The 17,824-nt window shown below is 42.4% G+C and overlaps 1 protein-coding gene across 8 annotated transcripts in view; it reads left to right on the forward strand.

Moving 5' to 3' along the window:
- FARP1 (FERM, ARH/RhoGEF and pleckstrin domain protein 1) overlaps positions 1-17,824 on the forward strand; it is a 303,757-nt gene that overhangs the window by 204,955 nt on the left and 80,978 nt on the right. For all 8 annotated transcript variants that reach the window (XM_045376837.2, XM_074021301.1, XM_065533409.2 and 5 more), the window contains 2 exons: positions 14,706-14,748; positions 17,335-17,413. In XM_045376837.2, the coding sequence (XP_045232772.2) occupies positions 14,706-14,748; positions 17,335-17,413 (122 nt within the window). The remainder of the gene's footprint in view (positions 1-14,705; positions 14,749-17,334; positions 17,414-17,824) is intronic.

Consider the following 17,824-nt stretch of genomic DNA (forward strand, 5'->3'; position numbering starts at 1 on the left):
GAACATTCTGTGGGTTTTGACACATGTATCTCCGGATGTGTCTGGAGATATGCATCCACCACAACAGTATTACAAAGAGTTGTGTTACCGCCCTAATCCTTCCCTGTGTTCCTCCAGTTCATCCTGCTCTCCTCGTGAGCCCCTGGCAACCCCTGCTCTTTTCCCTCTGTGTTTTTAAATTTTCTGTACTCTCTGATACCTGAGGCCTTGTTGACTGGGGAGCTGCTTCTCCTCCCCGGGCTAGCCAACTCTTAGAGATGGCAGATGGCTCCCTGTGAATGTGCCTTTTATTTGCCAATTAACCAATCCAGAGCCCTATCCAGCCACCTCCTTCCTGCTGGTTTTCACACTCCAGGAGGCAACAGTCCCCTGCCTTAGAGTCACTCCAGGGCCAGGTACCCACAACCAGAGCCAGCCACACCCCAGAGCCCACAGAAATGATGCAGATGAGCCCGTGCTAAACCTGCTTCCCCTGCCCAGCCTGGCCTTCCCACAGAAGTGATCCTGCCCTTGTTCCCCTCCCCCGCTCCCTCTGCCTCCGGCCCAGCCCTGGTACTTCCTTGTGGAGTGCTGGGCCCCCTCCTCTTGGGAACTGTGAATAATAAACCCTCTTCTGAATGGCAGTGGCCTTCTGGTCTGTTGGCTGTGTCATACCTGAATAAGAAATGTGCTTGCGTTAGGCCATTCGTGTTGCTATAAATAAATACCTAAGGCTGGGTAATGTATAAAGAAAAGAGGTTTAATTGGCTCATGATTCTGCAGGCTCTACAAGCATGACGAGGCCTCAGGAAGGTTTTACTCATGGCAGAAAGTGAAGTAGGAACAGGTGTGTTATGTTGCAAGACAGGGAGCAATTGGGGGTGGGGGCACCACACACAAACAACCGGATCTCCCATGAACTCTGAGTGAAAACATGCTTATTATCCAAGGGTCTGGTGCTAAACCGCTCATGAGAGACTCGCCCCTATGAACCAATCGCCTCATGCCAGGCCCCACCTCCAACACTGGGAATCACGTTTCAACAAGATTTGGAGGGGACAAATACCCAAACCATATCAGTGGTTAAAGAAAAAATACATGGAAATATTAATATGTTTCAAAATGGATATACAGTTCTAAGAAGATGGTGGTGGTGATGGAGGCATCGTTTTTAGATCTTCTCAAACCCAAGGTCGTACATAAAGACAGCTACTTAGCAAGATCAAAAACCCACAGACAACATCTGTGGCAAAACTAGATGACAGAGTAAGTCCTAGATCCCAAAGAAAAAGCAGCTGGAGACAGAACATCAGCAGCCCCAAGGCCTGCACACCATGGGTGTCTGTTTAGGAAGAAACAAGGAAACAATAGGGCATCCGACGGATCGGAGAAAAGAACCCTCAAATTGCCACTGGAAATCACAGGGGAGTGGTTTCAGAGAGCAGCTGAAATGGGTAAGGCCTAACAGGGCTGGAGCAGTTGTGCTCCAGTGACCACAAACTGCCCCTTGAGACAGGCCACCACTCAAGAGAGACTACCGAGAAGGGAGCCCAAATGGAACTGAGTTGGGACAACAGAGAGAAATGACAGAGAAGGGGAGGGAAATCAAGCCAGGGAACTTGAGAAAGCATGCTTCCATATCCTTCAACACTGTACAGAAACAATAGACAAGGAGGCTCTGGGAGTAGCTTGGGAAAGCTACTCTGAACCATGACTACTTCTAAATAGGTTAGGAAACAATTTTCACATAAAAATGAGTAATGTAAATGTATCAAGGTCATAATGTTTAAAAAACAGAGACTTCAATGTGTTCTTCCTGAGACACCATGTTTGGCCTTGCCAAAGGATCCAGGTGGATCCAGCTGCCAAATTGCAGAAACTACAGAGAAGACGATCATGTTGAATAGTACTGTGAGCGTGCAGTCAGCAAAACCCAAACTCCAGGAAACCCTACAAGTCAACAGTGAGGAAAAGAAAGAGATGGAAGAGGAAGCTATAGATTAAACAGTATACACTCCTGCCCTCTACAGGTAACCTCTATGCAGAGTTTCAGAGTAACTGCATAGGTTTGTAATGTTTTATTTCACCACATGGTGCATCTATATACACTAGAGTTTAGTCTTAAGACTAAAGACTAAGCAATTTGGGGGTGGGGGCACCACACACTTTTAACCAGATCTCCCATGAACTCTGAGTGAAAACATACTTATTACCCAAGGCGATGGTGCTAAACCACTCATGAGTCTTAAGACTAGAGTGGTTGAGTCTTAAGACTAAACTCTGGTGTATAAAGATGCACCATGTGGCAAAATAAAACATTACAGACTCATGCAGTTACTATGAAACTCTGCATAGTGGTTACCTGTAGAGGGCGGGAGTTGAGTTTGGAAGGAGTTGACCAGCAGAGTTCTATTTCTTGACTTGGTTGATGGATACAAGGGTGTTTACCATCTAATAATTCACTAAGCTATACATATGGTTTGTGCAGTATTATTATTATTATTACTTTTTGAGATAGAGTTTCACTGTTGTTGCTCAGGTTGGAGTACAGTGGCTCAATCTCGGCTCGCTGCAACCTCTGCCTCCCAGGTTCAGACAATCCTCCTGCCTCAGCCTCCTGAGTAGTTGGGATTACACCATGCCCAGCCAAGTTTGTATTTTTAGTAGAGACAGGGTTTCTCCATGTTGGTCAGGCTGGTCTCGAACTCCTGACCTCAGGTGATCTGCCTGCCTCGGCCTCCCAAAGTGCTGGGATTACAGGCATGAGCCACCACGCCCGGCTTGCTTTGTGCAGTTTTAAGCATCTGTTTATTTTAATATTAAATATTTTTTGAGGTTGAAAGGAAAAAGGTATAAAGCAGAATAAGCAAATGATAGTGTAAAGGGTTGTATAGCGTTTTGTCTATAGTTAACACTGTGTTGCATGCTTAAAATTTTGAGAGGGTAGATCTCATGTTAAGTCTTCTTACCATAATTTTTAAAAGTTCAATTAACTGTAATACCCATGTGAAATCTTTTGAAATGAATCATTTGAAGCCCATGAAAATTAAACAAATGATTTTTAAAATAGTTTAAACTGAGTAATTGATGTTTTACAAGGACCATGCCTGAGGTCTGCTGAATCCTGGTTAAGAAGTAAAGATTGCAGATATTAAAGCTTCCCATCCAAGTCAAGGCTCCCTGAAACCCCACATATTGCATTGTAATATGGTCTTGGTTTGATTCCCGAACTTCCCTTCACATATATCTCTAATACCAAATCCTACTTAATGAATTCAGTACACAAGTGCATAGGGATAGCCTGTACTACATTTGATTTTGTAGTTTGGTTTACAGATCTGTCTTTACTTTGTTTTTCATGTAAAGCTTTATTTTTGTAAATACATAAAACCATATTCTACTGTTTTCAGTTCAAATTTTATTAAACACAGGTTCCTTCACCAGGTTAGTGTTGCCAAAAAGGGAAGGTAGGGGGAGGTAGTAGGATAGATTAAAAGAGACTTAGAAGACATAACCAGTTATGAAACACGGTCCTGGTTTGAGCATTAGTTTTGACAGATTATCAGTAAGGATATTTCTTAGTTAACTGGAGGAATTTGAAAATTGCCTGTGTATTTGATGAGAGGAAAGTTTACAAAATGGAAAAGTACAAATCTTTGAAAAAAGAAGTAGCTGATAAAATAATTTTGAAAAGAGTCTGGTAGGATTCTTATTAAACTAAATATACAACAATTTTTTGACACAGTGATTCTACTCCTAAGTATCTATGTAACAGAAATGAAAGCATATGTTCATAAAAATAAGTATAAGAATATTCTTTGCAGTTTTATTCATAACCCCAAACTGGAAATCGCACACGTACCCATAGGAGAAGAATGGATAAACAGACTATGGTATACTACATTATGTAGAGGGAAAGAAGTCTTAGACAGAAGTATATTTTCATTTATCCAAAGTTCTTAAGCATTAGGTAATGAGCAGTTGAAACATAGCTAGTGCAAGTTGAAATGTAATCTAAGTATGAAATAGACATGGGATTCCAAAGACTAGCAAAGAAAGCAAAATATCTCATTAATCATGTTTTTATATTGATTACATATTTAATTGGTAATATTTTACATGGATGGGGTTAAATAAAATGTGAAAAAAAATTTTAATTTCATTTTGGTGACCGGGCAAGATGTCTCACACTGTAATCCTAGCACTTTGGTTGGATGAGGCGTGTGGATCGCTTGAGCTCAAGAGTGTAAGACCAGCCTGAGAAACATGGTGAAACCCCTCTACAGAAAATACAAAAACTAGCCAGGCATGGTGGCTCACACCTGTAGTCCCAGCTACTTGAGGGGGCTGAGGCAAGAGGATCACTTGAACCCAGAAGGTAGAGGTGTCAGCGAGCCAAGATCGCGCTGCTGTACTCCAGCCTGGGCGACAGAATCAGACCCTGTCTGAAAAAAATACAAAATCTCATTTTGGTTTTTAAAAAGTATATGAATGTTTATATTCATACACATCACATATAATGAGAGATCTGGAAATGTATGTACTAAGGCATTGGTTCTTAAAGCGTGGTCCCCAGACCAAGAAGCAGCATCCATATTGCCTGAGAACTGGCTAGGAATGCACATCCTCAGGCCCCATCCCAGATTAAGAACTCTGGGAACAGGGCCCGGTGATGTATGTTTCAACAAGCCCTTACCTAGGGCAATTTTAATACATGTTCAACTTTGAGAACCACTTCCTAAAGTGTTAACGATGATCTCCTAATGGTGAAAAACATACTTTTAAAATTTTTGCTTATTTGAATGATCTAATTTCCTAGATTACATATGTTTAAATTGTAATAGATTATTTTTTAAATTAATAGGGTTTTTTTTTTTTTTTTTTTTGTGGCATCCCACAAAGGTTGATTTCTTTGTGGCATCCACAAATTGTGTTTTCATTTTCAGTACTTCCTCATTTCCCCTTGGTTTCTTATTTATTTAAAAGTATGGTATTTAGTTTCCAAATTTATGGGGGATTTTTCACAAATTCTTCAATTGTTGCTTTATAATTGAATTCCGCAGTGGTCAGAAATTGTAGTTCATATGACATGAAGCTTTTAAAGTAATTTACTGATATTTGTTTTATGGTTCAGAATATGTCTTATTTTGACAAAGTGTTTTACATGCACTTGAAAAGACTGTATGTTCTGTGTTGGGTAGAATATTCAATATATGTCAATGAGGTTATGTCGGTTGATAGTGTTTTTCAAATCTATTATTTCTGCCTACATATTAATATTGAGAAAGAAATATTAAAATCTCTGTAAATGTTGATTTGTCTACAGTCGTGCATCACTTAATGGTGGCTATATGTTCTGAGAAATGTGTTTTTAGGCAATTTCATTGTGCGAACATCACAGAGTATACTTAAACAGGTGGTGTGCCTACTGCACACCTAGGCTATATGGTTGTCTCTATAGCATATTACTATGCTGAATACAGTAAGCAATTATAATGGTAAGTATTTGTGTTTCTAAACTAAAAAAGGTACAGTAAAAATACGGGATTATAATATATACCACTGATGTATTATGTGCCTGTGCTCGATTGTCATTATGCGGTGCATGACTGTTTCTCCTTGCAGTCTCATCAGTTTCCTCATCATGCATATTTTAAAATTGTTATTAAGTGTATAAATATTTGAGATTGTTTTGTGCTCTTGACTGAGTGACTGCATTATCATTAAGAAATTACCCTTTTAAATTTTTATTTATTTATTTATTTATTTTTGAGACAGTCTCGCTCTGTTGCCCAGGCTGGAGTGCAGTGGCATAATCTCGGCTCACTGCAACCTCCACCTCCCAGGTTCAAGCAATTCTCCTGCCTCAGCCTCCCGAGTAGCTGGGACAGATGCCCGCCACCACGCCCAGCTAATTTTTGTATGTTTAGTAGAGACAGGGTTTCACCATGTTGGCCAGGCTGGTCTTGAACTCCTGACCTCAGGTAATCCACCTGCCTCCCAAAGTGCTGGGATTAGGCGTGAGCCACCGAGCTCAGCCAAGAAATTACCCTTTAAAAAATCCCCAGCAATATTCTTTATTCTTACATCTGCATTGTCCAACACTAATATAGCCAATTCAGTTTTTAAATTATTATTTTTTAGTATGGTATACTTCTACCCTTTTTCATTTAACTTATTTGTGTCTTTACATTAGCAGTATATTTTTGTAGGCAGCATATACTTGCTTCTTTCTTTTTTAATCCAAACTAACAATCCTTGCCTTTTAATGGGGGGTGAAGAGTTTAGACCATTTACATTTAATGTGATTATTGATATAGTTTAAATTGGACACCTTGCTGTTTGTTTTCTTTTTGTCTAGCCATCATCCTTTGTTCCTTTTTCTTGCCTTCCTTTCAATTGAAATTTTTTGATGATTTCATTTTATATCCTTTGTTGTTATACTCCCTTTTGCTTATAGTACCAGTTTTCTGAGAACCTATTGACAATGGTAAGTGAGGATGTGCTGTAAATTAGGCAGCTTAAGTGTTCTACAGTTTTGTTGCTCTTTTAATATTGTGTGTTTCATTTTGGATTATTTCTATTATTAGGTCTTCAACTTTACTAATATTTTCTTCTGCAATACTGATCTGCTGTTACAGTCATCCAGAGAGCATAACGTTTTATATCTTACAGTGCAGTTTTCACTATAGAAGTTTAGCTTGGATCTTTTTTTACATCTTCCATATCTCAACTTTTCCAACATATAGAATATAGTTAGAATAATTATTTTCATGTCTTTCTCTGTGGATTCTGTCATTCGTGTGAGTTCTAGGTTAGTTTTTATTGACTTTTGTTTGTTTCCTTGTGGGTCACATTTTCCTGCTTCTTGTACCTGATTTTTAAAAATTGGATGTCAGATATGCTGCATACTTTTGTATTACTGTAAGTTTTATTGAATTTGTTCTGGGATACAGTTATTGGGAAGCAATTTGATCCTTTTGGATTTGGCTTTTAAGACTTGTTAGCTGGGACACTGTAGGGCATAGTCTGGGGTGAATTATTCCTGACTACTAAAGCAGGACTCTTCAGCACTCTGCCAAGGCCCCAAGAATCATGAGGTTTTCCAGACTGGCTGATGGGAATAGGTAGTATTCCTGGCCCCCTGTAAGCACCAGGCACTGTTACCTCTAATACATTCCTGTTTTTTTTTTTTTCATGACCTTGACTACTTCCCACACATTCAAGAATAACCCCCTGTAGCTCTCTTAAGTTTTCTTTAGGTATCTTTCTACTCTCTGGTACTCTGTCCTGTGAACTCGCATCCCTTTGGTCCCCCTGAACTCTCCCCTCCATCTCTTCCACTCGTGGATTTGGCCACATCCTACCTGTGTTCCTTCTTCCTACGCCAGAGCCTGGAAACTCACTCAAGGCAGCAAGCTGGGGCGCTCACAGGGATCACATTTTCATTTTCCTGTCTCTTAAAGATCACCGTTTCTCATTGCTTGGTGTCCCGTGTTTTCAGATCTGTTGTGTCATATATTTTCTCCATTTTTGGAGTTGTTTTATGTAGGAAAATAAATCCGGTTCCTGTTACTCTATTTTGACCAGAAGTGAAAATCTCTAGAAAGTAATAGGTGTTTACAGGGAAAGTCACACTTAACATATCTTTTAAATATAACCAAATGTAAAATTAATAAAGTAAAATAATTTTTTAAATTACTTTGAAACAAATTATTACAAAGAATTCAAAGTCAAGTTTTTTTGTTTCTTTCTTTTTCTTGCTCTGTCACCCAGGTTGGAGTGCAGTGGCACGATCTTGGCTCACTCTAACCTCTGCCTCCCAGGTTCAAGTGATTCTCCTGCCTCAGTCTCCCGAGTAGTTGGGACTACAGGCACCCGCCACCATGCCCAGCTAATTTTTTTGTAGTTTTTTAGAGACGGGGTTTCACCGTGTTAGCCAGGATGGTCTTGATCTCCTGACCTTGTGATCCGCCTGCCTCAGCCTCCCAAAGTGCCCGGATTAAAAGTGTGAGCCACCACGCACTGCGCCGGGCTTTTCTTTTAGGAGTCAGCTGCAGAAAGACTAATTTGTTGCAATGAATTCTAGACACTGAATATTTTTCTATGACAAATATTTTCTTGGCTCCTGTATATGTTACAGTTGACAGGTTGTTTTTGTCATATGCTGTTTTGGTAGTTAAGAAGAGAACTGAACTTTTGTTGAGTCCTTTAGCTTTGGAGGGAAGCATATTAGTCTTGGATTCAGCCGGACTTGATGTCAGATTCCAGCTGTGTGACATTGAGCAACTCGAATAAGCTCTCTGAGCTTGGCTTCATTCATGAGTGAAATGACCACATTGTTTCAAATATTAAATGAGAATGTGTGGAGCACTTACCCGCTGCCTGGCACACAGTGGGTGCTCAAGAAATATTAGTCCTTTCCCTGCCCCTTGTCTTATATTAAGTCACTGTTTATCTTTTAATAACACGCTTTCCAAAACACCTCAAACATTCCAGTTGCTTATGAAATCCACTTAAAATGTTACTCACCAGAATAACAGAGGAAAAAAGGATGTTTTGAGAAAGAGGAGAACAGCTTTGGGGACAGTGATTCAGCTTGCCCTGCCTTTGATACGTTGACCTTAGTATCTCCTCTCACCTGAGAGTACAGCCACGCACCGCGTACTGACCTCATGGATGACAGACTGCATGTACGATGGTGGTCCATTAGATTATAATCCTGGACCTTCACTGTACCTTTTCTGTGTTTAGATGCACACGTAGTTACCACTGTGTTGGAATTGCCTCAGTATTCAGCACAGTAAGGGGCTGTGCAGGTTTGCAGCCTGACAGCAGTAGTCTGTACCTGGCCTAGGTGAGTGGTAGGCTATGCCACCTAGATGTGTGTAAGTTCACTCTATGAAGCTCACACAATGCCGAGGTCACCTAATGATGCGTTTCTCAGACTGTATTTCAGTGCGAAGCAGTGTGTGTTCCAAACAGGGAAAGTAGCATTAACAAGGGATCAGAGACAAATCGGATTGGAGGAAATCAGGGTCCTGACTGAAATGGGCTCAAAGGCGGTATTGCAGCTGAATTGTGGAAAAACAGTGCCACGGGCTGAATTTGTCCCCTCCAAAATTGTGTGTGTTGAAACCCTAACCCTGACTTCCTCAGAATGTGAGTGTATTCAGAGAGTGTGTTGCTTTTTTTTTTTTTGAGGTGGAGTCTCCTGCGTCACCCAGGCTGGAGTGCAGTAGCACTGTCTTGGCTCACTGCAACCTCTGCCTCCTGGGTTCAAGCAATTCTCCTGTTTCAGCCTCCCAACTAGCTGGGATTATAGGCATACGCCACCACGGCCGGCTAATTTTTATACTTTTAGTAGAGATGGGGTTTCACCACGTTGGCCAGGCTGGTCTCAAACTCCTGACCTCAGATGATCCACCCACCTCGGCCTCCCAAAGTGCTGGGATTACAGGCGTGAGCACTCAGCTTAAGTCTGTAAAGAGGTGATTAAGTTAAAATGAGGCCCTTGGTGTGGGCCCTACTCTTTAAAAGAGGCCACTTGGACACAGACACTGGAAATGCTCACACAGAGGAAAGACCAGGCAAGGATGCAGCGAGGTGGCAGCCATCTGGAAGCCAGGGATGGGAGCTCTAGGAGAACCCACAGCCGCTGGCACCTTAAGCCTCCAGAATGGTGGGGGAATAAATTTCTGTAGTTCAGGCCATCCAGTCTGTGGTCCTTCGATGCGGCAGCCTCAGCAAACTAGTAAATACAGTAGGCCTTCAAACCCTGGTAGAAGTGCCTGGATTCAGTAAGCAGGTGCATCTTTGAATCCTACTGATGGGGAATGAGATTTCTCTAGAGGTCCATTCATTTCAGCCAGATGCCTTTCCAGTCAGGCCATGTGGATGTGTAAGTGTGTTCTGAGATCAGCGGCATGGATTTCAGTGAGAACAGGGGCTACGGTTTGGTTGAAGGGGTAGGGGTTTGGGGTTAAAGAGATCATAACAAATGTGACCCTCTAGAGAAAGCTTATGGTGTTTCTGTCACCTTTTAACTAATCTGTAACTGGTTTCAGTGTGCTTAGGATGCGGGAAAAAGTGACGAGCCCGGGATGACCCAGTCCAGCTCTGCTCGCCTCCCTGTGACCCTCCCTGCATAGCAAAGGCCAGTGCTTTCACTGCAGTTGACTGGCAACCTCTTTTTTTCTTTTTGCTGCTCCCAGCTCATCCATTTCTAATGGTTTAAGTCCAACGTGCCCCAGACCTTCTCCCTCAGCTCTGCGATCTAGCTGGGAAACAGATAGGTCCCCACAGACCGTGCGTCCTCACTCAGCCTTGTTGGGTTGGAGTGTGATCGGCGCCTTGTAGCGTTCCCGCTGCGGAGCTGCTGAATACACTGAGTTACCCAGGCCCATCTTGCGCTCCCAGCCCCACGTGTTATAAAACCACATGCTCCCTTGGCTCACATCGGCGCCTGTGTTTGATGCTTTCCATAGAAATGCCAGAAACAGAGGAGAGATGTTTAAAAACAATTCATAAAATAGGCAGCCACACTGCCAAAGTGTCATTGATTCGTCCTGGGCAGTTTGCAGAAGTTTAGGCTGGTTCTGTGGCCACCCTGGCGGTGGTGAGAGAGTCTAGTGGCCGGGACAGCAGGCTCCCAGTGGGCTCTCTGGTTAACTCATGCTCTCAGGCAGCATGACTCTTTGGAAGCTTCTCCACTCTCCTCAATCCTCCAGCCCTCTGATTTTACAAGGGAAACAGAAGGCATCGGAGAGGAGTTTCCTTCATTTCCTAACACAGAAAATGAACCTCCTTGGATCTGTCATTAGCCAGTGTCCTGGGTTTTAGAGCTCTGTCTTCGCATCATCTCAGGTCTCTTTGGACACCAGTCATCGCCTCTTGCCCCTATTTTCAACCCCTCCCTTTCTCAAATACACCCAGGTCATTCCAATTAAAAACAAGTAAATGGGCTGGGCACGGTGGCTCAAGCCTGTAATCCCAGCACTTTGGGAGGTCAAGGCAGGTGGGTTGCTTGAGCCCAGGATTTCGAGACCAGCCTGGGCAATATGGCAAAACCGTGTCTCTGCGAAAAATATGAAAGTTAGCCAGGCCTGGCCTCATGTGCCTGTAGTCCCAGCTACCCGGGAAGCTGAGGTGGGAGCCCAAGCTCAGGATTGCCTGAGCCTGGGAAGTTGAGGCTATGCCACCGCACTCCAGTCTGGGTGACAGAGTGAGACGCTGTCTCAAACAACAACAACAAAACAAGCAAATGAACAATACCCTTACCTGATTCCCCAGCCAGCCACCCCCCATTCCTGTTGCCTCTTGCTTCACAGCCAAGCTTCTTGATGAAGCCATTCATTCTCTTCCCCACCCACCAGATGTTCAGACCCATCACTGGTCACGTGACCCGCTGAATCACTGAATCAAGGACTAGTTCTCATCTTCTGTGAGTTTGAGACAGTTCTCAGGATTCTTCCTTTGCGGACACTGTCATCCCACGATGTCCATGATACAGTTCTCTCCTTCCTTTCCTTCGCGCCTCCTCTGCTCCTACCTGGCTGTCCATGGTGGACGTATTGGCCAATGCTCATGCATTTTAGTTCTTTAGACTCTATGCTGGCCATCTTATCACACACGGAGTCAGGGTGGTGGCGACTTCTAAATGTGAGATGTCTTGCTAGGCTTCTCCTCTGAGCTCCAGATAAATGTATGTCATTGTTTGTATACTGTCTCTTCCTGTATGATCCAAGGGCACCTCAGAAAATTAACATGGCTAGAACCTCTCAGCCCCAGTCATCCTGCAGTGCTCCCTATCTCTGGAGATGGCACCAGTGGCTTCCCAGATGCCCGCTGCAGAAATCTCAGTGTCATTCCGGTTATTGTCACCTTCCTTCCTTGGGCGTCATATCCATCAGTGCATTCCACTGGTTTTTAGCTCTTCAGTTGTTCTTGAATCCACCTACTTTCTCAAACTCTACTTCTGCCATTCTGGTTCAAAATACCGTCCTGTCTTGCCTGGACAATTGCCAACAGCTCAACCTGCATCCATTCTTGTTCCTTCTAACCTGTTCTCATGCTGCCAGACTCATCTTTTAAAAATGCAAATCTAACCGTGTCCTCCCCATGGGGTAGATCCTTCCCATTGTTTTAGGATAAGGACAAAGCATCTGCATGTGGCCTTGGTGGGGCCAGGCCTCTTCCTGACCCACCTGCCCTGCTCTGCAGCCGTGGTGATCGTCCGGGCATCAGGACTAGGGTTTTTACTGTCTTTCTTCATAGATTCTGCTTGTCTTTCTTCCCTTTCAGATCTTAGCACAGGGTCATTTTCAGGGAAGCTTGCCCCCTACCTCTGCTCTTTCCATATGTATTGCATATATAGAGAATTTTCTGCATATTGTGGTGTTTTGACATCTTAAAAGACCTTTGTTGCTAAGAAGAGACCACCGCTCCCAGTGCTAGCCAATTCTTAGAGCTAGCAGGGCCCAGCTGGGGGTACCACCTTTGATATACAAAGAAACCAATCCAGGGCTGCCTCCTTTATCTGACCCGCCCATCCCTGGGAGCAATATTCCTCTGCCTGAATCCTCTCAGCGCCTGGTCACAAGCAACTCCAGACCACTCCTATAATTAAGAGACTGCCAAAATTATTCCAACGAGCCAGTCCTAAACTGTGCACCCGGCCTTGCCCAGCCATGGAAATCTCAATAAAGGTCTAGGCTCTCCTGTGGCTCCTGTCTTTTGAATTTTTTTTTTTTTTTTTTTTTTTTTTGAGACGGAGTGTTGCTCTGTCTCCCAGGCTAGAGTGCAGTGGCATGATCTTGGCTCACTGCAGCCTCCACCTCTCGGGTTCAAGTGATTCTCCTGCCTCAGCCTTCTGAGTAGCTGGGATTACAGGTGCCCACCACTGTGCCCAGCTAATTTTCGTATTTGTAGTACAGACAGGGTTTCACCACATTGGCCAGGCTGGTCTCGAACTCGTGACCTCATGATCCACCCCACCCCCCCCCAGCCTCCCAAAGTGCTGGGATTACAGGTGTGAGCCACCGCACCTGGCCTGTCTTTTGATTTTTAATGCCTGCATGGTAATGTGTCATATTGATGTACATTATTCTACTTAATTTAGGTTATTGTAAAAAATGTTTATGATTATAAAAATGCTGCAATTAGTATTCCTTGTGTGTGCAGAAATGCATAATTTCCCAAAGTGAAATGGCTGGATAATACTTTTTAGGCCTTAGGTCCTGATTCTCTGATAAGCCTCCAGAAAAGTTGTACTAATCCACACATCTATCAGTAGAGTAAGATAGTGCCTGCTTCCCTGAACCCTGGCCAACTTTGGCTATTATAAAATATAAACATGCAAGTAAGTGTGTGTACAGCCATATCTAGATGGAAATTTAATGGGTGGAAATGGTATTTAATTGTTTTAATATGCATTTCTAGTGCAAATTACTCCTGAGCGTCAACAGTTTTCTGTTAGCTGTTGGCGTTTTCTCTTTGTAAATTATATGTGATTCTCAGCATGGTTTTCTAAAGGGCTGTTTCTCGTTTTCATATTTACTTATAAAACCCTCTTTATGTTAAGCGCATTAACTTAGTTTTGTCATATATGCAAATATGAGCTTCTGTGGAACCCTTTCAAATGACTAGAAATTCAAGGGGGAGTTTAAAGAAAAAAACATGTGAAATGGGATGGTCAACTTATATTACATTAATAAGGGCAGCAGGCTTCTCTCTTCCCTGAAAATTTTGTTACTCAAACTGTGTACCAAGAAGCAGATGTGTGAAAAAGAGTCTGGACTTTGAAGTTAGACAGACTGAATTTCAATCCTAGCAATGCCACTCTTTAGCTGAGGGACCTGGGACAGATTAGCCTCTGCGAGTCTCAGATGTCACTCCTGGGTAACAAGAATCCCTCTGGCCTTGTCTGGAAAGGTCAGTAGCTTATAGGTAGCGCTGGTGCAGAGGTGGTGGTCTGTAAATATTCATTCCCCTTCCGCATCCCTCAAAGATGTGTTGTTCTAGACACTTCTGTGTATTCTGTTTCAATAAGGAATGTATATATTTCACTCAGCTAGTAGTCACACATGAAATCATTCATTAATATTTTCCAGGCCGGGCGTGGTGGCTCAAGCCTGTAATCCCAGCACTTTGGGAGGCCGAGACGGGCGGATCACGAGGTCAGGAGATCGAGACCATCCTGGTGAAACCTAAGATGGTGAAACCCCGTTTCTACTAAAAAATACAAAAAACTAGCCGGGCGCGGTGGCGGGCGCCTGTAATCCCAGCTACTCAGGAGGCTGAGGCAGGAGAATGGCGTAAACCCGGGAGGCGGAGCTTGCAGTGAGCTGAGATCTGGCCACTGCACTCCAGCCTGGGCGACAGAGCGAGACTCCGTCTCAAAAAAAAAAAAAAAAAAAAAAAAAAATTTCCAAATAGGTAAATATGATAAACGTATAAATGAGAGTAGAAAAATTCTTAGTTAACCATGTGTATCTGAGTCTAGGAGCAATTTTAATTTTCAAGCTCAGGGATAATATTAGCAAATTAGGATCTGTTCTATAAAAGCGGTAGACAATGTAAGATATGGCATTCTGGAGAAAAATGGAACAGACGGCCTCATATCCTCAAAAATATTTTGATTTTAAACAGCTTTAAACAAAATCTCAAAATACTCGCACTCTTTCATTGAGAATTTAGGTCTCAATCTGTTCTTTTTTCCCCTCTAGGTGTGGCTGGATCTCCTAAAACCCATTGTGAAACAGATTAGAAGTAAGTATATACCATATGTTTAATAGTGATGTGAAATCTGAAGCCAGACAGTTTCATGTCTAGACATCTCTCGCCCTGTGGCATGAAGCACTGGAAACGCAAATTCTTCTACCCCATAATTGCTTTTCATCATCCACTAATCCATGTACTATTAAAATGTGTGTCTTCTGCAGTTTTAATGTGTAACAGTTTGGTAATCAAAACCGAGCTTGGAAAATAAAATATCGTTTTGATTAACAACTGAAGCCTGCTATTATCTTAAACCCCAGAATAATTGAGCTTGTCTTGTCTATGCCATTGTTCCTTTCTGTCACTTTCGAAGGGGAGAGGTGGAGCCATTTATTCCTAACATCGTTTTTAGGTTTTTGGTCCTTCCTCTTCAAAGCCTGTGAAATCAGAATGCAAGTATTGTTTGGTTAAAAGGGTCGCGGAAAATGTGTGTGCGTGTGTGTGTGTGTGTTTTTCTGAGTAGCAACAGAACCCTGAAGGGAGCCTGGCATGTATGCATTTAGACTGTGTGTTGGAAAGAAAAGATTAAGGAATGTGTAGGGGAGGAACAAAGAAAAAGAATGCTTGCTTTTTCTCTCTCTTCTTGTGTCTTCCCTTCTCTATTCTCAGATTTTTGTCAGGACAAAAATCTGAGAATACTGTGTCCTTTTAGTTGAGCAGGAAGCTTACGATACCTGAGGGATCATTTGTATGTCTGATTAAGAAACCCCACTGGGCCACTTACAGCAATTTATGTGGATATAATAAACACGCAGCACAATTTCTGCGTGGTCCTTGCACAATTGAAATTGATGTTGATCATCTACAATTTAAATTAGGCAGTTACTGACAATGAAATGGCCATCATTTAATATTTGCTGGGTGTCCCGAACATGCCTGGCAGGCAGTGACTAATGTTGGGGGCGAAGAGAAGCCCCCCGGCCTCATGGGCCCAGGTAGCATAGAGTCTAGAAGATTGACATTTGTCCCCTGCAGGAAGGGAGCTGCTAACAGTGGGAAGGTATATCTTTGGCTCAGACCTGAAGACAGAGTTGACTGTGGTCGGGTCAGAGCTGGAGCATTAGTGCAGTTGTCTCCTCCATATGCTGTGACAGGCCACGTGTGACAAAGCTGTCACTTGGCATTGAGTGCTAGCATCTTCCTAGTTTCAAGTTTTCTGAGGATCTGAGTAGCCACTCAGTGAAAATTGCAGAGAATAAGTAGCACAGCCTTCTCGTCTTCCTCATTTTGCTACTGTTATTTTGTGCTCCAGAATTGACATGGAAGAGTTTGTTAATTTTCATGCCTTGTTTTTTTTCTCCCGATTTTGTAGATATTGTCAACATCTTTATTTTATGTCATTTTTGCATTTTTTTAAACTTGAATATGTGATCACAGAAATTATAATACATAATTACTATTTGTATATGATCGTGAAACGTAAAACAGACATGTTTCTGCTTTTGTAATACTGCTAAAATTTGGATTTCATTATGGTATCTTATATTTCATAGAACATAAATATATTGCTATCATTCCAAATGGCAGACCTTTTAAGATGGCTTATATTGTAGCTTACGCGTCAAAACAAAAAAACCCCAACCCAAATCGCAGAGGATGATGATGATGACTATTATTATTTTTGAGATGGAGTCTTGCTGTGTCACCCCAGGCTGGAGTGCAGTGACACGATCTCAGCTCACTGCCGTCTCCGCTTCCTGGGTTCAAATGATTCTCGTGCCTCAGCCTCCCGAGTCGCTGGGATTACAGGCGCCCGCCACCACGCCCAGCTAATTTTTGTATTTTGAGTACAGACAGAGTTTTGCCATCTTGGCCAGGCTGGTCTCAAACTCTTGGCCTCAGGTGATCTGCCCACCTCGGCCTCCCAAATTGCTGGCATTACAGGTGTGAACCACTGCGCCCGGCCACAGATTATTATTTTATAGTCTGTTTGTCCTGTTTTATTTCTTTTTTTTTCTTTTTAATTCTGAAAAGTTACTCATCTTATTCAATCTCTCCCCTGCCCTTGCTCCCTATCTACTTCCTGATTTTGTCTAAACTCATTGGTAAGAGGGTTTGTAAGATACTCATAAAGGCCTTGGCTGGCTGAGACAAAGCCAGGGCCACGTCTGGTGTATCTTTTCCCCAGAGCTCAGAAGAGCACCAAAAGGCTGAAAACATATTTGATGAACGCATTTGCAACTGTACCTTATAAATAGTTAAATATAATGAATTGCATAACTGATGTACATTTTCATTATTTGGGTAAAAGTAGCCAATTAGATACATTTTTGAAGATAAATGACTATTTCAAAAAACCTAGATAAAATTTAAGTCTCCAGAGAAAAAGTTTAATAGCTCGATGTGGTACTTTGGTCATAGTATTTTTTTTAAAAACGAATCTCTCTTTCCCCACAATATGGAAGAGTGAATTAGTGGCTGAACCTGGCCAGTTGTTAAGTGACTTGGAAAATGGCAGATGTGCTCTTGGGAGCTTGGAATGAGATGCGTTATTTGTATTTGTAAAGTCTTTTTCTTTAATGGCATTTGAAACACAAGTCAATAAATGCTTTACTTCTTTTTCTTCTTCTTCTTTAGGGCCAAAGCATGTTGTTGTTAAGTTTGTGGTGAAATTCTTTCCGCCTGACCACACACAACTCCAAGAAGAACTCACAAGGTTAGTGGTTTGGAAACTGTATATTTTTTTGCTACAGGGTACAGAGGAAAAGAGAAAATGAATGTTCTCAATTAATGACACAAACATTTTCATAATGTTTACTTGACCAGCATCTGTTCTGTACTGAACAGTTTAACCTTCCTCTTTCCCAGTCCTGCTTACAAAAATGGTGGAGGGGGAAGTACTGTTTTCCCTAAAGCCTGATTTCTTGTGATATGAAGTGAATCCTGGGCTTACACTCTGTTGATATCATATTTTCCATCTTATATGTCAATCATATTTTCCATCTTATATGTCACATCATGGACTGTTTTGGATGTGAATCTCTTCTGTGAAACCAACACGTCAACTCAGAGTTTATCTTTGCCGCTGCCGTGGGTGGTGGATTTGGCAGGAACCGGAGGTCAGTTC

This window comes from Macaca fascicularis, chromosome 17, assembly GCF_037993035.2.
Source record: "Macaca fascicularis isolate 582-1 chromosome 17, T2T-MFA8v1.1".
NCBI lineage: Eukaryota > Metazoa > Chordata > Mammalia > Primates > Cercopithecidae > Macaca > Macaca fascicularis.